Raw genomic sequence first — 22,705 nt, 5'->3', positions numbered from 1 at the left:
TTGCTCTGTTGTGAGGGGGAATGAAGATTTAGTACTTTTAGTCCGACAAACAATGTTGGTCCCTATAAGAAAACATACTACTATTTGTCATTAAGGACTTCATTTTTCCTATATTTCTTCTAATAACCCTTCAATTTTATGATCGTTTAGTTAATTTTTTTATGTATTAAAAATCCGTTTTTTTATATAGAAATAGGCTGATGAATACTTATGAATAGTTAGAACTTGAGCCAATGAATTTTCAAATCCGACTTCTTTAATTCAAATTGAATTCAAATATTCGACATATAATTTTTGAATAAAGATGTTAATTATAAAATAGTGATTCACATTGTATTGTGTGATTTGAATTACAAAAAATTCTCTCTAAGATCAAACTTATACGGGCCAAATCGAATTAATATATTGATCCATCCATAATGAAACTTTTACCTTAATAACCTCATTTTGAGAATTAATTCTCATAAATTCTCATAAAAAAGTCAGGAATTAGGACCATAGTCCATGGAATCTTATACTTTTCTATGTGCCACTATCCATATTCTTGAAAAATAATAATAAAATATTAAAAAGTATCGTTAATAAAGAAATATGATAAATTTTTTATAACATTATTAATTAATGTGTCTATATTTTAAAAAAAAATATATCATATAAATACAATTATAGTGTAAAAATCAAAGGTGTATTTGATAAACTATCGAAAAAGAAAATCTTTATTTATTTTTTGCGTTGAATAAGATAAGTTATGGGTAGCTACTTATCACTTAATATTAAAATTAACTTATCAACAATTAATTGATTTAGTTTTTAGTAAGATAAAATATTAAATCTCTTAAATAAAGATAAGAGTTTAAATTTTGACGTTGTGAATAAAAAGTACGAGATTAGTACATTTACTCCCATAGTGAACCTTGCTGTCTAATAACTTGGACAACAGTAAGTAAATATTAAAAATAAATTGATTTAATTTTTTAAAATAGTTTTATTTTAAATAAATTATATTGTAATTATTTACTAAAAAAATAAAATATCCAAATCATTATATTAAATTTTTATATGTAAATACAGAGCATTACCAGCTCTTTTTCACCATCATGGTCCACAAAACAGATAAATCATATAAATTAGAAAACAGACATAAAAATTATAAGAAATTTTAAAATTCATATAAAGATTATAGAAAATTACAAATGTTCATGAAAACAATATATATAAATTTATTTTGAAGAAAACTAAGGATTCAGTATCGTAACATAATTTCTTTTTATAATTCGATGATCAAAACTGAAAAAAATAAAACAAATGACACCAAACTTATAGTTTATTCTTTTATTTTGGGTAGACTAAAATAAAATTATAAAAACAGAAAATATAAATCAATGTGAATTGGACATGCACACACCCCGTATAGACCTAGGTGCAATCAGCATAGAACACCTCGTTTAATTTTAGGATTTAGTATTTCAACTATCACTTTTGTTATATTTTGGACCCTTAACTATTTCTTTTCTAAATCATTTCTAACGTTTAATTTTAGTTCCATTTTAATCATCCACCGTTAAATATTAACAATAAAACTGACAGTTTATCATAAGATAATGCCATGTCTCACATCAACAATTTTGTTATTTTTTTAATAAAAGGTAACCAAAATAAAACCAAAACATAACATTAGGTATGATTTTGAAAAAAGAAATAATTGTGTGACCAAAACAAGTAAAAGTGATAGGTCGGATACTAAACATGTAGCTTACCCTTAATTTTATCTAAATTCACTTTGGTTTTAGAGCGAATAGTTTTTATGCATACAGAGATTCAAATAACAGACCCAAATGATACAAGGAAACAACTTAACAATTATCATAGAGCAACACCCAAGAAACTGTAACCAAAAGACTGTAATTGACATCCATGGTTCAAGTTCAAGTTCAGATGGAAACAAAATATACACGTTAGACGCAAGAAGTTTAGGATAGAGGATTGACATACAAACAAACGTGCTTCGGTTAAGACATACCGTTTCTAACAGGGATACGTAAAAGCCTCTTGATATCCAAGATCAAAATGATCACCACTCTTCACCGTTACAACAAACATGATTAACCCGATTTGAAGAGCAAAACCGCTTTCTGGTCTAAATAAAAATAAACAAAGTGGTTTGTCTCGTGAGTTACGTACGAGCCTGCATCGAAGTAAAAGAAATGAAAATTAATGCAACATGGTTTTGTGGTGTGGAAAGAAGTTTCATTTTAATTAGATTTCAACTATGTGCAAAAGACCGAAAACTCGAAGGAAATTTTCATCACAGATATCCAAAAGAAAATGTTCTAATCTATGCATATGGTACAAACACTATAACTCCGAATTCACTTTATGGATGTAGATTACCGAGAACCAATGTGAGCAAAACAGCCACTAATACAATTGAAATGATTAATGTAAATGAGAACAAAGGATGTGTAGCACAATCAGTCCAAGTTTATACGTACGGATATTTAACATATGAGAACTAAGGATGTATACCATGAGACAGCCTACATCGATGATTATAACGTCTAACATACAATCCATGGAATCTGGAACGAGCAAGAAAGTGTATGATTTGGTTGAACTACCGATGCATTCCCAAAATTATAGCAGATAAAATTTTGTGGTATATAAGAAAAATTAGACCTCCCTCTTTCGAAACATAGTATTGTTACATGCTCCATATTTGGGTAATATACATTTCACTTATATCGGTTGCCTATCTTTTCTTTCATCTCGGAAGAAATAATGTGTTCTTTTAATAATATAGTAATGAATTCCCTCCCCCCTTCTCTCCTCACCTTTCTCGAATCTTGATTTGGGAGAAATAATGTGTTTATTTAGTAATGTAGTAATGATTATTTAACCTAGTAGCACTCTTCCATCCCATGAATTCCACCCCTTCTTTTACAAATTCTGAGTTTTTTGCTTGGGATGTTTAAGTCGAAAGTTCCAAGTTCCAACCACTTTCTTGTTCAATAGAAAAACATATATCACATAGGTTGTTAATCACATTGCTGAACTATTATTACCCCATCGGACTGAATCCACACATAGTCGACTATAATGACACCCCTAATGAAACCGGCTCTATGAAATAAATATAACAACAAAAGATAAATGAGGATTGAAATCCAGACAGACAGATTAGGCATTAATTTGTTCGAACAGGTGCCACTGGAGCTGAGACACTAGGTCGAACACGAAAGTTACTAATCATTCATAGAATAACCAGATAAAGTTTTGAGACAAAAAATTGAAGTACTCACCTTAAGCAAAAGCAATCAATCTAATAGATTACTTGTTGATCTAAACCAGGAAATTCCATAGCAACGAAGAAACAATTACAATATAACTCCAGAAACAGATAAAGTAAATGGGAATTAAATCTCTTTCAAGCTTAGATCTGTTTTGATTTCATCTAAAACAGAAACATTACTTGAACGAAACTAATTTGTAGCAAGTGTTTTGCTTAAAAATTGAACTTGTTTGTATCAAAATAGATAATCAAAATGGGAATTTGGGTTACCGAAATTGCGACCAACAATGCAATGCCAAGTGGGTCCATGCTTCTTATCAAATTCCTTCTTTATATGCTCCGCCACATCTTTCTCTACACTGTTGTTCTCAAATGCCTAATCGAAGACCCAGGAAATAGAAGAAGAAAAACACGAAAGAGTTAACAAATTTATGATAGTTACTGATAAACCAAGATCAAATGAACAAAACCCAGAAACGAAATCGAATTAAAAAAAAACCCATTAAAATCGAGTAAAAAATGGAAGTTTTATAAAGAAAGAGAGCTAACGGAAATGGCAATATTGACAGCTTCTTTTTGCATGTCGTCTTTCATGTCGGCGCTTTTGATGACGACTTTTCTCGCCGGTGAAGTAGTCGACTCTGCAGTAAGCGCCGGAGAATGCTTCCGTTCTTCGGATGTCGGTTTCACCGTCAGTGCTCCGGTGATGCTTCTTTTTGCTTCTTCACTGCTCATTTTTCGGAGCTTTTTTTAAAAAAAATCCCAGAGCCAAAACAAGAAAGGAAAGAGCAGAGAAAAGAGATTCAATTTATTTCTATTTTTTTTTCCTTTTGTTTGAAATTGTGAGTAAAGTCGCTATGTAATTGTCCTCTTAGTTGATATTTTTGGGGTAAAGGTATACTTCAGCCCCTAAACTTGGCAATTTATATCTAATTGATACGTCAACTTTTTCTAATATTAAAAGGGTAAACTATTTATTACCACTTAATTATTTAAATGATTGAATGAAACCACCTGAGCTAACACCATATTTGTAATATATAATCCAACATAATTTACCATATTTGTAATATATAATCCAACATAATTTATATAAGAGTTAATTGTTAAAAGTCAAATAATTTAGGCACCAAATGGTGCTTTGTCAAAGTAAAAAATTAGGCATCTAATTTTTGTTGAAATTGGGTAATGGGATAATTAATTTTAGTCATTGTCATTTAGGGTATTTATAAGATTAGTCCTTAAGTTTCAATTATAAATACCCTAGCTCATATAGCTTCAAAATCATCCCAAAACATTCTAGCTTTCTTCCAATACTAGAGAGATTTTAGAGAGTTTCTTGATAGTTGTTTTATCCTTTTTATCTAGAGAGAATTATCATTGTTTTCTCCTTGGTAGATCGAGAGAGGTTGTAATTCCTATTTTCTCATAGTGAAATTCTTCTATCGTTGCCCGTGGTTTTTACCCTAAATTTTTAGGGGTTTTCCACGTAAATTTTGTGTCTCTTTTATCTTTATTTTTATTTTCTCAAATTATCAGTTGCGATTTTGCTCTATCCGATAGCCGTCTTCCGCAACATTAATGATATAAAAGAATACACGTAGAACTTAAGGTTGTTGTCCAAGATAATATTTCTTTGGAGAATGTTAACTATGCGGGAGCCCTTAGGAGAAAGAAACGCAAGGCTTCCAATGTCGATGTACTTGTCTCTACAACTTCATTCGCTACAGGGATCTTGCTAGGTCCATGAAGAGTTGTATTTGGTTCGCCATCTAGTGGAATTTTAAGAGATTGAATTAATCAAATTTTAGACTACGAAAATAGATTTTTAATATAAAATATAAAAAATATATTTAAAAATATAAATTTTAGAAGAACGACCCATCCATCCTCTTTTGATCCATCTTGGAACGACTATAGGTCTAGCCTTCAAATTTTGGAGTCATCCTAGATTCTATAGTAACTTAGCCCATGTTAATTTCATTCCAACAGGTATGTTTATTGGTGGTTCATTTAAATAGTTCACTGGTCGATTTCTTATTCATAGAAATAATATATTTCTTTAACTTACGTGCATAGTTATCACATCTTTTCGAGCAAACATGTTTAGTCGGTTAATTAAGTTGTCTATTTTTATTCCTTCGTATTCTTTAGGTTATAGATTTTAGATCCTCTAGAAGCACTCTCCTTCCTTCTCCTCCCCTCTAGGTAAGATTAGATTTATAATTTATAAAAAAAAAAAGAGTTATCGAACCTTGTTAAATTAGATCATTTGAATTGTTTTGTTCTTTTCTTCAAGTTACAGTGGTCCAAGTAAGGATCAATAATACATCATGGGATTTGATCATTAACTTTGGACCATACAGTAAATCTCAATTTAATTGTATTCCTCGGTTCACAAATATTCAATGGTATTGAAAAGAAATCCATTTTCTATATATATAACGTTAAATTATAGTCTAAAATAAATTAATAATTTATTCTATATAAATCTTTACATATTTATATTTTATGTTGTATTTAAATTATTCTTATCTAAGTATTTAAATCATTCTTAAGGGATAAAACTTTTGAATAAAGCGTTAGAAAAATATAATCATATAGAATGTATGATTTTTTTTAAGTGAGGTGTTTGTTACAATACCTATTAGAAGTCACCTGGAACATATAATGACTTTCAGAAGTCATCTGAAGTATATAACGTTTTCTTCAAACTTAATACTTCATGATAACAGGGATAGCCATATGGTACAAGTGACTTTCATCAGGTACTATAACAAGCACTTTAATTAAAAAATAATTTTTTTACACCCTACATGAACAAAAAAAATCAACATAATTATACCTTTTTCTAGTGTTTTAAACTAACAACAAATTAATTTAATGGGACGAAATATTAAATTCTTTAAACAAGATAAATTGTTTAAATCTTGATTTTGTTTATGAAATAAATTGGATTAAAGAAATTATCTTTATAGTATTCTATTTAAATTAATTAGTTAATAAATCAAATATTGATAATTAATCTAAATAAATCATTTGTACCTTCCATTACCTTATATGCTTGCAAGTTGCAAGAGTTATGCATCATTTATTTTATTTTGGCCACATATATCAACCACTACTTTTTAACTTGAAACCAATAAATATCAATAGAACAATCCAAAACATCATATGAAACATAAAATGTAGGGTCTACAAGGAATGGTGATACTTTCTTTCATAGAATTCTGATCAAATTATTTAATTTTTTAAAAAATAAATATTTATTAAATGTTTAAATTTAGTAATTAATCTATCTACATATAAAGTACTCTAAGTAGTTCTCTCTTTTCTTCTCAAACATATTTAAAATTTTCAATTTCCATTTTCACTAAACAATGGAAGTTGGCTTGAGTTTCTTTGTGGGTGTTATAGGTAATGGCTCAAAACATCTATATATATGTATATGATCATGGCAGTCTAAAGTGTTTTTTTTGTTCACACAGGCAATGTTGGTTCTGTTTTTTCTTTCTCCAATGTAAGATTAAACTACTCGATTTTTGTGTTTCTTTCTTCTTTTTTTACGTAAGATATTGAGACGTTATTGTTACTCTGATTCTTTCTTACATTTGCAGCGCAACGTTTTCGGAGAATAATAAAAGATTAAAACGCAGATCGACCGAAGATTTCGAGAGCCTTCCTTACGTTTGCACATTGTTGAACTCGAGTTTATGGACTTACTATGGGATCACTAAGCCTGGAGGAATCCTCGTCGCCACATTTAACGGCTTTGGCATCTTTGTCGAAGCTGTTTATGTGGTTTTGTTCCTCGTTTATGTTCCGAAAAACATGAAGGTAATAGGGATTAAGTTGAAAGAACAAACCCTGATTTTGGACAAGTTTCAGTTTTGTTGTACTTTGTTGGGGTGCAGGTTAAGACAGGGATATTGGTAGGGATAGTGGATGTGGGTTTTCTAACAGCCGCCATTGTTGTGACTCAGTTAGCATTGGAAGGGGAAACTCGGATTGGAGCAATAGGGTTCATGGGTTGTGGTCTTAAGATCATCATAAATGGCTCACCTTTTGCTGTCATGGTATGAACTTTTCATGACTTGGACCTGCAGCTTTCTTTAAATTAGTATACTATTTGATATTCTTCTTTAAATTAGTATACTATTTGATATTCGAGTGTTCTTTTCCCTAATTAAAGCACCTATGTTAGATAGGGATACCAATTTGATCCGAATATGATAGATTTTGACTTGACTCGACCTGATACGATCATATTTAAAATATTAAGATTTAGAGTCTAAAGTTTATGGTAAAATATCTTTGACATGGCCCAAAATAATAGTATTTTCTTATGTATATCTATGAATAATTATTATAATACCCTTCTATATATATCTTTTTTCAATTAGATCCCTACTTCATTAAATAAAAAATATATATTCATGTCGAATCAAATCAGATGTAAGTTTTTACTATAAAATTTAGATCGAATTTTAGATTAAATAGAAAATCTCTAAACTCGAATTGAGTCAGATTCAAAAAAAAAATTATACGCTTCTCAAGTTTTGTTAGATTGACCAGAAATCCATCCCATTGTCATCTTTTTAAAGTGAGATTTCTATTACAAAACTTGATGATACTCGGGGCACATTTATATAACAGAAATTAAACATAGATATATTTTGAAAGTTATTGAGTAATTAGATTTCAGTGTAATTGGATATAATAATATAATTATGATATGTTTAATAACTATCGTAATTTACAGGTTATGTTGAATTGGATGTATTTTTTATTAATCTGAGATGAATACAAGATAATATATATTTAAAGATTTTTAACCATCCAACAATAAACACTCATATACTTCTGCATATGTGGTGCTTAAACCTGAGACCGTAAAGAATAATAATCGTTTAATCACTGAAGTCGTTTAGTTTGTGCAATATAATTAAATATCTTTAATTATATTATTCAATTCTAATCGTAATTTGTTATTTCAGAAAACGGTGGTGAGAACCAGAAGTGTGGAGTCCATGCCATTTGCCCTCTCCTTTTTCCTTCTTTGCTTGTGCATGATTTCTTCCTTGGGTAAGATTTCTATCATCTATAATTTTTCAATTATAAAAATAATCTTTAATATTAAAATAAAATAAAAATTTATCTTTCGAATTAGTAGCGGAACTCAACATTATTTATTGAGGGCCATTTTCAAAAATGCATACATTAGCTAAAATATTTTACTACCTTCAATTGAAATGAAATTAAAATTTGAATATTTAATAATTTGATTGAAATCCTCAACTCAAAGAAGATTAACAATTAAACCAAAAAAAAATTTGTATCTTAAAATTAGAAATAACAAAAATAATATATTTTCGTTTATTTAAAAATAAAATAACAATAATAATAAACGAATGTTAACTCTTTTTAATAAATAATAGCTAAATTTTAAAACTTCAAATTCTAAGGAAATATAAAATTTTTATAACTAAATTTAATAACTTATTATATACATTTTTAAGGGACCAATTTAAGAATTTAATAAATACAAGTATATATCAATAATAAGTTGGTCTAATGAGATGAGACACTAAACCCTTTAACAAGGTTAGAGATTCAATTTCTGGCGTTTGCGAATGGAGCAAATTGTGTTGGGAGGGTCGCTCTAACCTCTGCAACACCCTATTCGGATTAATCAATTAATAAATTAGATATCAATGATTATACCAATATATATATAGATGAGATTAACAGTAGGAAACGAGAAGATATTCACTGGGGAAAAAACAATGAGCCAATCTCTATTTACACCCATCCAATAGACTTAAATTTATCTAAACTGAAGAGTTTTACATTGTGTAAATGGATCCGGACGATAAATAAATAAATAAATATATATATTAAAAAGGGTAAATTACAAGTTTAGTACCTAAACTATCACTTTTGTTCCATTTTAGTACCTAAACTTTCATTTTTTTCAAAATCATACCTAACGTTTACTTTTTGTTTAATTTTAGTACCTTAATTTTTAACAGCGGAGTACTAAATAAAACAAAAAATAAACGTTAGGTATGATTTTGAAACAAATGAAAATTTATGCACTAAAATAGAACAAAAGTAATAGTTTAAGTACTAAATGTGTACTTTACCCTAAAAAAATTGGGGTTGGGGGCATGGCCCCCTCTAGTCCTGTAATAGTTTCGCCTCTGTTTCGAGTCAAAATTTATTGAACTATGCTTAAATAATTGTTTTTATCATTAAATCTTCAAGAAATTATAAAATATATTAAACTTATCAAATAATTATAAAATGATCATTGTAATATCATATAAGTGTAAAAGTTGGATAAATTTAATGACCATTTTATAATAATTCGATAAAATTAATGATCGTTTTATAATAATTTAATAAATTTAATAATCATTTTATAATTTTTAAAAATTCAATAACCAGTATACTTTATCCTTTTATTTATAAAATGTCTAAATCAAACAGAAATCGTTACCTCCTTAAATTAGAAGATGATATTACAATTCAACCTTAATCTTTAGAACAACGTCAATCAAATTAAAATTCGAACACTCAAAAGAATCATGAAACCAAGAAAAATTATGTCACATACTGATTTTGGAATTCATAAAGATACTCTTATATTTATTTAATTATCTATCTATCTTTCTATCTGTTTGTTTATAGGTACCAAATGGGATAGGTTTCCTACTTGGAACAGCACAGCTTTTTCTGTATGCCATTTACAAAAATGCAAAGTCATCAAGCAACAATTCCGCTATAGAAGGATTAATGGAACAAGGGTGGCAAAAGCAGCCCCTTATACTCCCCTTGCACTAGTCACCAAACCATGCTATTTCACTCGAAAACGAACCTATTCGATACGAATATATACGATATGTACCCGACATAAATATATTTAATTTTTTTAAATATTTAAACTCATAAACGTACTCTCACGTCCATACATAAGTCTGACAAGTAAAATATAATATAAGCTAAGATCCAAAAATGTTTTATCTAATAATAATGTAATAACAAGTATGGTTATTAGGCCGTTGCACCACCTCCGACAAGAACTGTCTTTGGGTTACCAAAGATTCTTTGCCTGAAATCATTCACCATTAATGGAAGTCCCTTGCGTAGGGAAATGGTCGGTTCCCAACCAAGAAGCTGTTTGGCCTTTGAGATGTCCGGTTTCCTCTTGTGTGGATCGTCTTCTGTGTTTGGTTTGAATTCTATTTTCGCATTCGGATCTATTGCTTCCTGTACCACCTGCATTGACAATGTCGAATACCCTTAGCGGAGTTGTCCCGGTATACGTCTGGCACAAAGTAATCCATCGAGTGTTTTGATGAAAAACAAAGATTTTTCGGGTTTTAATTTTACCTCGGCGAGTTCGAGCATGGTGAATTCGCCGGGGTTTCCCAGATTGAAAGGACCTACGTGATCACCTTCCATCAACCGTATTAGACCCTCCACCTAGCATGTAAATAAATATCAAATTGCATTATACCGTGAGTAAATCAGATGATGAAATTTAAGGCACCGTAAATGTTATGTGAGACAAGCTTTTTTTACTAGGTCTGAAACATATTGGAAACTCCTAGTTTGCTTTCCATCACCATAGACAGTCATCGGCTCTTTCCTTAATGCTTGGGCTACAAAGTTGCTGACAACCCGACCATCATCGATGCACATTCGCGGTCCGTACGTGTTAAAAATCCGAGCAATTCTCACCTGTTGAATCAAGTTGAACAGATTATGTCACTCCGGTTCTTACTCTCGTACTCAAATCCAAATTTCAGAGAATATGATACAAACCTCAATGCCAAGGCTTCTATGGTAGTCCATGGTCAAGGTCTCTGCAGTCCGTTTGCCCTCATCGTAGCAACTCCGTACGCCTATCGACGTATCAAAACATGTTAAGCAAATATTTCGAGTTATCTCGGATTCCGATTTTTTTCGTGTGTGTATATATAAAGAGAGAATGAACTAACCAATGGGATTGACATTGCCCCAATAGGTCTCAACCTGGGGATGCTGCAAAGGATCACCATAGACCTCACTGGTGCTGGTTAGCAAGAAACGGGCACCAACTCTTTTTGCAAGCCCTAGCATGTTCAATGTTCCTACCACATTCGTCTTGTGGATCCATCCCATTACAATCAAGGATTCCAAATTACACCACACTCAGAATCAATGTATATATTATGTAGACCTATCGATTTTAATAAGAATCCAAAAATTCAAACCAATCGATTCAAATCGAAATTAGATTCAATTCGATATAAACATTATAGAACCAACAACTTAAATCTATCTAATTTGAATTTTAAGTGACTAAAATTTAAACTAATAGAAACATAAATGACCCACATCTTAAATAACTTAAAATGACATGAGCTACATCTTAAACAACTTGAAATGATATGAGGTTGAAGTGAAGTTGAAATTATATAAATTCTTAACGACTCAATTTGAAGAAAAAAAAACTAAAACCTAAATCAACTCAAACTCAAAATAATTTGACCTTAAACCAGTCTAACCCTAAATGAATTAATCAAAATTCAAAATAACTGAACCCAAAATTATCATAAATATAAATGATTTAAAATTCTAAAAATCCAAATTTAGATATTCTAGCAGAACTCGACTTGAAACCTAGTCAATTTACTCGATAAATCTAATGCTATGTTAAATACAGTAAACAGAACCTAAGTTTATATTTTATTTGTCTTTGGGTATATGTCTAAACCAATATTTCTTTCATGCATGTTGTAAGAGATCACTAGTACAAGCGATACCATGGTTATAAACCAGTGACCTATGTACAAGAGGAAGGATAGAGTAAAATTTGATTAAAAAATTAAAAAAAAAATTGATTCGACTTGTAATTTTATAAATTCGATTTGATTAAAAAAATCAAATAAAATTTAAGTTATAAAATATGACTTGAATAACTAAAAAAATTATATTTAATGAATTGATTTTTAAGTTGAGTCGAACCTTTAAATTCAGTTTAGTAAATGTATATCTATTATGAAGAAAAGGATATAATGGTCTTGACAGGATTGAACTTGTAATGAACAGGGGAAGCAGGGCAAGCCAAGTGATAGATTTCATCAACTTCCAACAGAATGGGTTCCACAACATCATGTCTGATGAGCTCAAACCTCGGATTCCCAAAGTGGTGCATCAAATTCTCTTTCCGTCCGGTAAAGAAATTATCGACAACGATCACACTATCACCTCTCGCGATCAAACGGTCCACAAGGTGGCTCCCCACGAACCCAGCTCCACCCGTAACTACAATCCTCATGTTCTTCTTCCTCACCCCCAATGGCACTTTCCCGGCCACGTTCCTCCCTCGAAAACCCTCGTTGTAAGCTTCATAAAGCACTCTCCGAGTCATAGAACCCGACTCGGACACCAAACCAACGTCTAAGCCGCCGCCGCCGCTCGGTTGTTGAAGCAACGACGTCGAAAAAGGGAACGTGTTGAAAAACAGAGCAGCAATGGCGATCCCGACAAGAACAAAGAAGAAACGCTGTTTCTGAGCCATGTAACGGAATGGGGTTTTCCAGTTTCCGGCAGGGGTTGGAGGATTGGTTCGTGGAGTTAGAGTTGGTGATTGTTGTTTCTGGTTTCTATGAATCAGTTCGGACGCCATTTTTTGTTTTTTGTTTTTTTTTTCAGATTAAAAAAACAGGGGAAGATGGTGGGATTGAATTTAAAACAAAGGGAAAGCTTTGATTTTGGATCGACTTTGAATGATTCCACAAGTGAGAAAGGGAGAGTTACGAGGAGAGAGAGAGCATCTGTTGCAGTTCGCCGCTTCTGTAGGTTTCTTTGCATGAAAATTGGCGCTGGATAATCTCTCGCCTTTGTTTCCTAATTACATAAACTGTCATTACCAATCTCATTAGTATTTCATTTTATACAATTGATAAAAAAAACATATAGGTCAAATTATAGTTTCGGTCCCTATACTAAGTTTAAATTTAAGAGTCAGTCTCTTTACTTATAATAACCTAATTGATTAGATCATATAGTTATTCAGATTATTATTATATATTTGTACATAAATTTTGATCCAATAGGTGTAGAGATGGAGCTAAATGGGTCTTGGCAATGGTAGGGGTTGACTCCCTAACTTTTTAGTCAAATTGCAATTTAAATCTTTACGAGTTTAAATTATTAATTAATATTATCCCTGAAATACAATGTAATATATTAATTTTGATTTGGTACAATTATGCACATAAAAGCTCATGTTTTATTCAATTATGCACGTTAAACTTTTTTTTTTATTTTATTATAAACATTTTGAAAGATAAATACACTTGTTTATTTTTATATTAAATTAACATAATTATTTATGTTTGAAATACATAGGCGTAAAAAAATGTTATATAATTGTAATAATAATTCGTAAAAACTACATCAAACTATACAATTACATAAAATTAAAGCCCATAAACAACTTTACATGTTTATTAGAAGATTTCCTCAAAATAATGTTTATTAGAAGTTCATGTATAAATTTAAAATTTACCTCTTATTAATTCTATTTTAAATTACAATATTAAAGACATTATAAAAATAGACCGGATTAATGTCATAAAAAAGGGGACCGACTTTTTAGATTCTTGAACTGCCGGAAATGGCTTTAGAATTATAATCATCTTACCAATGAACACCAAAATAGGGTCGATGAATGTATCGGTATCAGGTGCATTAATCTAGGAACCAACCAACTGTTTTGTTTCTTAAGTTGGGTTTAGCATAATGATTAACAAAAGGTTGTCCTAATCTTACATTCCGGAAAAAATGCATTGTAATGATTGGGTCACCAACTGGACAAACCGACAAGTCAGCTAGAATCGGCGGATGTCCTTCGGTGGTTTGAAGTTAAGAGGATGAGTTTGTTCAGTTGCAGTTTCATCTTCTTTCCACATTTTAATGGTCTTGTCTGCTTCACAGCTAACCAGTCTCGTACCGGTTACATCGTACGAGAGAGCGTAGATGCCGGCTTCGCTATCCAATGAGCCTGAAATAAAAGCAACGCATTGTGTTAATCATCCTCCCATTGCCACGATCGACAAGAACTAGCGGAAAAAGAATCCAGAAAAAAGAATGTACCGGGTTGTACGATTGTCTGAGCTTGCTGGAAATTGTGACCACTCCTCCAATCCCAAAACCACAAACTCCCATTGTCACCTTTATCAATTTGCATGGTAAAACATTAGATTTAGAAGCCATACTTGCATATTTAGGGCTAACAGAGGCATGTACACGGTAAAATTCGAAGTCTTTTATAAATACCTCCGGTGGCCATTACGCCATCCTCATTGACAGCCATGGTGTTAATTATAGTCTTCTGCTGAGAGCTGTTCCGGAAACACAAACAATGATACTAAGTTAGTTCGTTAAAAATACGAACAAGCACATGTCCGGACTTCAAGCATGGAAGTAAAATGGCTTTCACTTACAGCATATTGTGTAAGAATTCTCCCTTTGGAAGATTGAATTTCTTAATGTTGTCAGCCGATGCGGATGCAAAAGAATGCCTGATACAGAAAAGTTGAGAAACATTTAAAACCACAGGATAGCTTCGTTTTTCGCATAAATTAATAAATAGGGTGTAGAGGCACGTACTCTTTCGGATGTGGTGCCATTGCTCGCACGGACTTCTTATGGTGTGTTAGAGTTGACATTGTTTTTCCTGGACATTAAACAACCAATATGTAATAAGGGGAACAAAAGATTAGACATATAGAAAGAAAAAAGAAAATGTCACATAAGTTCAATTTACCATATCTAAGATCCCAGAATTTTATCGTTGTATCGTGAGAGCCGGTAACAACTTGTGGATCCTGTAAGAGAAGATGCATAAGTTCCATTATTCAACAATTAAACAATTTCTCACGTTAAAAGTATTGCGGAAAAAAAAAAAGAAAAACATCTTTGTACAGTTGGTCGTGTAAAGACTGAGCAAACGGTATTATCATGCCCAGACAGTGCAAAAATTTGCATCTTGGTGCGAATATCCCATACCTGTAAATCGTTGTTTTATCAGATATGAAACAGATTTCATGACTCAAAAAAAAAAAATAGAAAATACCATAAAAATACATATGCAGCTAAAAATAATGTATTAAAACAACAATTTGTGAGGGGTTTCCACTTGTTGAAATTCTCATACCCGACAGACAGAATCACGTCCCCCAGTTAGCAATATGTCGATTGTGGGATGAAGAGCCAAGCAATAAACACCACTTAGGTGACCATGGTAGGACCGGATAACCTAACAGCAATTTATAAGTTCCGATAACAAGAACGATTTCAACAGTTATAGTGGACCAAAAAATCTAATTTATTACTCGTAACATATTCAAAATAATAAGTTCATGCAGTTCTAACCTTGTTTTGTTCAAGATCCCAGCATTTTACTTGCTTATCATCACCAGCAGAGAACATATACGTATGTTTGCTACTGACAGCAAGGCCTGTGAATAAAATATAAATTCCGAATTATTCTGAATCAATGATTGATATTCATTATGCACAACATGGTTAGCCCATAAAAACTATTCAAACCTGAGAAAATTTCTTAAAACAAACCTCGTATCTGTTCAATGTGCCCGGTCAGTGTGAGCTTTAGCCTTCCACTTGCTACATCCCATATCTAACGCGCCGTAATCAAGACAAGCAAAATAAAAAAGTCATTTTCAAAAACTGGATTTTTCAAATGATATCCGTTTGGTAGATTGCATTATAGCAGAGGGAAAACAATGAGAAAGAAGGGATAACTTCCAATTGCACGATATATACCTTGATTGTACGGTCTGCAGAACCGGAACAAAACCAGTTGTTACTTGGATCAAAGGCTACAGATCTAACCCATCCCAAATGCCCACTGATTACCTGCATTAACCATTTAAACATGTCAAGTAATCTATAGCAGCTGGGAGACAAAGAAGCAACCACGAAAGAGATTCAACAGGAAACAACAAATGAAATCGACTGTCATTATACAAAAGTGATATTAGTGCATAATATTCTCGATGTAGCTTTAGTTATAAACATGTTTATCAAAAGACTAGGAAACACAATCAGCACAATGGACAAGAAAGTAACTCGATGGAAGAAAGGGGAAGTGTCCAAAAGTGCTTGTGTGTGTGCTTGTGCCCCCAAGTGGAAATAAAAAGTGATGGCAAAAATTCTATTCCATTGCACATGACCATAAAATCAACAACAAACTCCACTGACATCAACTACCATGAAGTATAGAAATAGATTCTCACCCTGTAGTTCTTCCATGGACGATGCCACACTGGACGTGGCCATTTGCTTGGGATTCTTTCTATTATAGCAGAGGTTGTCAGTCTGTCACATGAAGGAAACCATAAATCTTCAAGCTGTAAACGTCCTATATTCAAAGGCGATAAGTGGCAAGCCATAACAGACTGGAACCTAAATGGCTTGACCAACTTGCAATCCACATATAACCAAACAAATACTTCTATATGCAAAAGTCAGAACATGTTTCTGCAGTCACTTGTAAAGGTTGCTACATGCCTAAACAAAGGTAAGTAAAGATACAAACAAGTCATAGGCCTAACTGCATGAGAGATGAATTTTTACATATGAAAGCAGGCAAACATTGAAAAACAAAACACCAAGTGAAAGAAGTGTATTGAGGTGCAATAACAATCACATCGTAACACAACTTCCAGAATTAAATGAGCCTGAAGAAAGACGCATAATTGGGAGAGAGTGAGCACCTTTCAGAAAAGGGTGCAGATGCAGAAGTAATGGCAGTGCTTTTGCCAAAAGTACCAACATCATTTCTGGTAAGAAGAAAGAAGGACAAAAAAAATTAGCCACATAAATCGGCAACACAATTTCTTCTACATAACAGAAACAGATTCCAAAAGAACAAGGATTCATTGGCTTATACATCTTAGAATTGGTCCCCATTTAACAATCAACCCACAGCCGTTGTTTCATATGGGAAGACTGTAACATCCCAAAAGTCGGGTCAATGACCAAAATGGAATTTTTGGTAATTTAGTGACCAATCTCAGAAAGATTAAAAGTTTAGGGATTTTAATGAAAAATGTTGGTGTTGTATTTAATAACAAAGTTTGGAAGTAATAAGGGTATTATGGTCATTTCTCAGGAAAGATTTTATTTCCCTTTAGAAAGGGTAATAAGCACGTGGGAAAGGAGAGAATTCTCCAGAACTTTCTTTCTTTCTTCTTCTCCTCCAGCCGTGAGCTTCAAGAGAAAAGGTGAGTTTTATGAATTCTTGATTATTTGTGGAATTAAAGGTTGGATTTTGATCATTAGATAATAACTAAGCTTAAGTTATCTTAAAAATCAAAACATAAAGGATTTACGAAAGTTAAAGAAAATGAGTTTCAAAGTAAATTTCTGGAAAAAAGTTAATAAATGAATGTGGAGATGGAATTTGACTTGTCATAGATGTGAATAAGAAGTTATAAGTGTTAAATCAAAGTTTGGATAACATGGAAAATTGGGAATGATTCTTAATTTTAAGAATCATGAAGAGATATGAAAGATAAAGATAGTTTATATGGATATAAGTTGATTTATAAAGTGGTAGTTGAGTTTAATGACATGTTAGGGGCTTAAAATAGAAGAATTGAGTGAAGAGTTGATGATTTTTGGGCTTGAATACAATTTTTGGGCATGATGCATCGGTACACATTCAATATGTACCGATGCACTCTTAAAAGAAGAACACCGAATGCCCGGAATGCATCGATGCAGTTTTAGTGTGCACCGATGCACCAAGACATTTTGAAGGTGCATCGATGCATTAAGGGGATGCATCGATGCATGAGAATTCGAAGCTATTTTGTGTATCGATGCACCCCTAAGGAAAAATGTGAATATGGGTTTATTAAGTTCGTTTAAGTTGCTAGTATCAAATTACAAGGTGTAGTTATCTAATAATTGTCTTAAAATGTATAATTATGTAGATTCAGAGCCTAATCAAGTTCCGGAATCATTGACAAGTATGATCGATCAAGGGGAAAGATAAAAGATTGGAATTGACTAGTGAGGCCAGGTGAGTGCATACAAGTTAGTTTATGATGTTTAATGGAAATAAGACTTGAGACAAGTCTACTTCCTATATTAGAAGGCATGAATGTATGATCATATGCATATGTTTGATTTGGGTATATGTGATATATATTATAGTATGTATTAAATGATTTGTGTGAATACATGTAGTGTGATAAGTTATAGGAATTAATATGATTGATCTATATGATTACATGGGAATGTGAAATAGGTTATATGATAGGTGACCATACATGTTACCTAGTAAATGTGATCAATAATAAGAATCAATATAATAGATTTATATGACTACATGAGAAGGGTGATGAGTTAAATATGATTATATTATAGAATAATATATTAGTGAAGGGAATTGAATATAAATGATGATGCCAAACTATAAGATAAGTGTTATAGAGAAGAAATATACTTAAAGAGAATTATGGTATATGAGTTATGTAAAATTTAACTAAACAAATAGATTAAACTGTTATAAATGGAAAATGAGATAAGTTAGGTAGCATTTACCTATGAGATAAAATAAGATTATATGAATAAGTAAACATAAATGACATAAGGAAAACTTATGTGTTATATGATTTAATCATTGAAATGAACATAAGATATATATTCATTTGAATTTATTCGATAATATGAGTATATGACATTATTATACGGTTTAGATGAAATACTATACATGAATAAATGTTTTTGAATCAAATGGTTTGTATTATGTTTTGGTTTTAGCTAAATAGTATTTTAAATGCACTGTTTTGATTTCAGTGCTATGAAAATATATATTCTATGTAAAATACTATAAGTATATGATCTATGTGATAATGTTCAATGGGAATAAATGATAAATTGAATATTGTTATATGAAGCACTATGCGTATATGTTCTATGTGATTAAATGCTATGAGTAATTGATTTATGTGAATAAATGATAAATTTGAGTAATGTTATTTGAAATATTATATGTTATATGAATACAAGAACATGAGATATGTGACATGTGAATTATATGGAAATGATCTATGTGTAAGTGAACTACGTAACTATGTGATTATATGAAAATGTGATAATGAGCTATGTGCAAAACTATGAGACTACGTGTCTAGGTAATATGAATATGTGAACATGTGAAATGACATAAACGATAATGCCCATGTTATGTGTCATGAGGCTAGGGGTATAATTGGCATGCCAAGAGTCGAGGGTCTACGCGGTCTTTCGGGACATATATGCATCCTTTGGAACATCTATGAGGTCTTTTGAGACACATACTTGGTCCTTGGAATATGTATATGGATCTAAAGGAATTTTCTATGTGGTCCTTAGGGACATCTTATATGGCACTTCGGTGCATTTCTACGCGGCACTTAGGTGTAATTCTACGTGGCACTTCGGTGCATTTATATGAGCTGTGGTGACAACATTAGTACACAACCTCTATAGACTCACATATCTATAGTTCTCACATGTATACATGGACTAATAAAGAAGATGATATAAAAGAATCTTGTATGATATTATGTGCTTTGTTTGTAATCTTTATGTTGAGAAATGATATATGTGATATGATGTTGATATGTATATAGCTTGGTTAAGAAGAATAGGTACAAGGACATCAGACTAAGGGATAAAGAACGAAAATAAGACTATTAAGAGATAATGATAAATGTATTACATACGCTTTATATGCTTTGAGTGTTAGGAAATATATTATCAGAATTATATGATGATATGTGTGTGTTTCTTGTGAAACAATATGTATATATATATATATGTGTTTATGTTTGGAAACATTTTATAGTTTATCATGATTACATAAATTGTGTATAATAGGAATTAGTTATGATATACTATAATCAGTTTATTTATACCTCACTAAGTCATCGACTTAGCGTGTGAATGTGTAGGTTCTGGAAAGCTAGAAGAAAGGTTAAGAGGAGCAAGACAGGTCAGCATCTCCCTTACAAAAATAATTTCAGATCAGAAAATAGAGGATTTAAATGACTTTGGTTATTTTGAATATAGTTGGCATGTACTAATTGGTTGAGTTAAATATGCTCTGATTGATTCTGATTATTGTGGGCAATTTATGTAACTAAACCGCTTTTACTTTAATGAAAGCTTTAAATTTTCTTTGAATTTTGTCAAGAGTCAAAGTTTGAAAAGTCAATGTGACACCTCATACTCGTATCCGAGTCGGGTACGGGTTGGGGTGTTACAAAGACTATACCAGAATCAACACATAGAACATTTAGAGAAAGCGAACTTACAGCCCCTTTGGTTGTAAAGATGGACCAACAACTAAAGCATTTTGAGCACCTTCCTTTTGTGAATTCCTAGAGTCAGCTGGACCTGCTACAATTACAGTTACAGTTACACAAGTCCCAACAATAGGCAACTTGTAATAAGCTACTAAAACATAAATAAGTGGAGACATGCCGAAATCACTGTATATAACAATCAATAAGTACAGGCTATTAATACGCAGACCACACAAAAAATCAGTAAACAAATTATCAAGGTAAAAACCCTTCATTCGATTCAATCAAATAAGAACATTACCTGTAAGAGCAAGGGAATTCGAAGACACAGAACCTTGATTTCCAGCACCAGAATTAACTTGCCTCGAAGGTTGAGCAGGGGCAGTTTTAATTCCACCATACTCAACATTTATCTTACAAATTGAAATCAAAACCAATCATCCACTTATAATCTAGTAAACAATCCCCATTACTAGTAACGATAAAAATTAATGTTCGAGCAAAAATCAGACTAACCTTGTGGCTCATGCGAATTTTTTTGCTGCACTCAAACAAAAAACAAACTTGGTATTCAAAAACGGATCAGCGAAATTTCAGTGAACAAACGTAGGGGGGAGAAGATTGGAAATTGTTTAATTCTGAAGTTAAAAAGATGAAACCTTTCGGGGTCAGGAGCTGCGAATTGGCCATGCATAGGGCTAAAGAGATCGAGAGAGCGCTTTAGGGATTTAAGGCTGAGCTTCTTCAATGACTGTGGTTCTACTGGCTCCATCTCCAGCGTTGGCCCTCCCATCCTCTCCCAATTTCCAGCGTTTTGGGATTTAGGGTTTTGGGTGTGGATTCAAGCCAAATTGGAATGTTTAACCTTTTGTTTTTATGAAAACGAAGTAAAGCAGGAGCAAGAAGGTTCAATGCAATTTTAAACCCAATAATGATTAAAGACACAAATAATCCTAATCTTTAAGTAAATTTTTAAAATTTCAAAAATAATAAATTATAACATTATTAATTTATAATAAATTGATATTTTACCACCATCAACCGTTATTAGAGTAACAGAATGTTGATGTAGCATATTAATCGACACCTTTTTTACATTATTGATAGCATATCAATCAACACCTTTTTTTACATTATTGACCGGTCTTCACCTCTTCCTCCTCTTCTTCAACTAACCATTTCTTTCTCCGACCATCATTCTAAAATTCTTAAACGTTTTCATTTTTTTCTTCACTGCAGTTGGGTATTACTTTGCTGATTTTAATCTCGTCTTTAATGAAAATGGGTGCCCAGGAGCATACAGAGGCCATGAAGGCCGTTGACAGAACTGCAACAGTTGGTACGTACTACACATTATCTATTAATAAGGTTAGTGAAATTGGGTTGAAATGGAGCTATTGAAGTAGTCATTTCCATGGAAATAATAAAGTGTTGGCTTTATAATTTTACAGCTGTTAGTATTGGTAAAAGATTCATGGCAAAGGATATTTAAATCAGGAACACTGCCGGAACCAAGAAGCGTCATGATTGATGGATTGTAGACCATCAATGAATGAAGACGAACCAACAGCTTTATTTAGGGACTTGGACTTGCATGAAAATATGTAAGTTTCGTTAGGCCTCGCAGACATCAAGATAATCACCTACAAAATTAACAAGCCTACCCCGCCGTGTGCGAGATTCCTTGACGACTCCATTCAATATAGTCGTGGGAAATGCTGTGGACTTGGGCATGATATGCTATGCGTTCGTTTTAGGTCTGAAAATGGACCTTTATGGCATGCGATCTTTTACGCCGGAATGCTTTGTACATTCATCGCAGCTAGCACTGTCACTTCATAATCCATGGCTGAATTATTTGTGGTAAGCTCCACCTTATCCCTCTCCATTTCTCTCTCACCTACTCACCCGCTTCGTGACCAAAGTGGGCAAGCTTAGTATCAGTGCAGGAGAGCTCTGCGATATGATTACCATAATTTTACTACCATCTAACTGTCTCAATAAAGGATTTTCTTTGTTATTATTGCCATTGAAC

The 22,705-nt window shown here is 32.1% G+C and overlaps 4 protein-coding genes across 4 annotated transcripts; 1 reads left to right on the top strand and 3 right to left on the bottom strand.

The window, feature by feature from the left end:
- Positions 1–1,941: 1,941 nt before the first annotated feature.
- Positions 1,942–4,118, bottom strand: LOC120158034 (dynein light chain 1, cytoplasmic-like). Its single transcript, XM_039168977.1, has 3 exons — positions 3,839–4,118; positions 3,560–3,665; positions 1,942–2,185 (listed from the first exon to the last, which is right to left on the bottom strand). The coding sequence occupies exons 1-3, from the start codon at positions 4,022–4,024 to the stop codon at positions 2,103–2,105; spliced, it is 375 nt and encodes a 124-aa protein (XP_039024908.1). The 5' UTR covers positions 4,025–4,118; the 3' UTR covers positions 1,942–2,102.
- A 2,551-nt stretch (positions 4,119–6,669) lies between these two features.
- LOC120159329 (bidirectional sugar transporter SWEET17-like) lies at positions 6,670–10,135 on the top strand. Its single transcript, XM_039169941.1, has 5 exons — positions 6,670–6,675; positions 6,778–6,809; positions 6,907–7,126; positions 7,204–7,365; positions 9,983–10,135. Exons 1-5 carry the CDS (start codon positions 6,670–6,672, stop codon positions 10,133–10,135), a joined length of 573 nt encoding a protein of 190 aa, XP_039025872.1.
- A 139-nt stretch (positions 10,136–10,274) lies between these two features.
- Positions 10,275–12,968, bottom strand: LOC120158287 (UDP-glucuronic acid decarboxylase 2-like). Its single transcript, XM_039169164.1, has 6 exons — positions 12,354–12,968; positions 11,296–11,443; positions 11,120–11,199; positions 10,877–11,035; positions 10,685–10,777; positions 10,275–10,570 (listed from the first exon to the last, which is right to left on the bottom strand). Exons 1-6 carry the CDS (start codon positions 12,966–12,968, stop codon positions 10,346–10,348), a joined length of 1,320 nt encoding a protein of 439 aa, XP_039025095.1. The 3' UTR covers positions 10,275–10,345.
- Positions 12,969–14,035: 1,067 nt separating this feature from the next.
- LOC120158249 (protein pleiotropic regulatory locus 1-like) lies at positions 14,036–21,463 on the bottom strand. The gene is made up of 17 exons (XM_039169140.1): positions 21,330–21,463; positions 21,187–21,211; positions 20,972–21,083; positions 20,680–20,761; positions 17,086–17,151; positions 16,606–16,687; positions 16,133–16,225; positions 15,923–15,986; positions 15,722–15,807; positions 15,504–15,605; positions 15,272–15,355; positions 15,114–15,174; positions 14,957–15,023; positions 14,791–14,868; positions 14,624–14,688; positions 14,441–14,518; positions 14,036–14,348 (listed from the first exon to the last, which is right to left on the bottom strand). Exons 1-17 carry the CDS (start codon positions 21,461–21,463, stop codon positions 14,176–14,178), a joined length of 1,452 nt encoding a protein of 483 aa, XP_039025071.1. The 3' UTR covers positions 14,036–14,175.
- Positions 21,464–22,705: the final 1,242 nt, after the last annotated feature.

Source organism: Hibiscus syriacus, unplaced genomic scaffold (assembly GCF_006381635.1).
Source record: "Hibiscus syriacus cultivar Baekdansim isolate YM2019G1 unplaced genomic scaffold, ASM638163v2 tig00002841_pilon, whole genome shotgun sequence".
Taxonomy (NCBI): domain Eukaryota; kingdom Viridiplantae; phylum Streptophyta; class Magnoliopsida; order Malvales; family Malvaceae; genus Hibiscus; species Hibiscus syriacus.
The sequence above is the reverse complement of the archived record's forward strand: the minus strand, read 5'-3'. Positions and strand labels throughout refer to the sequence as shown.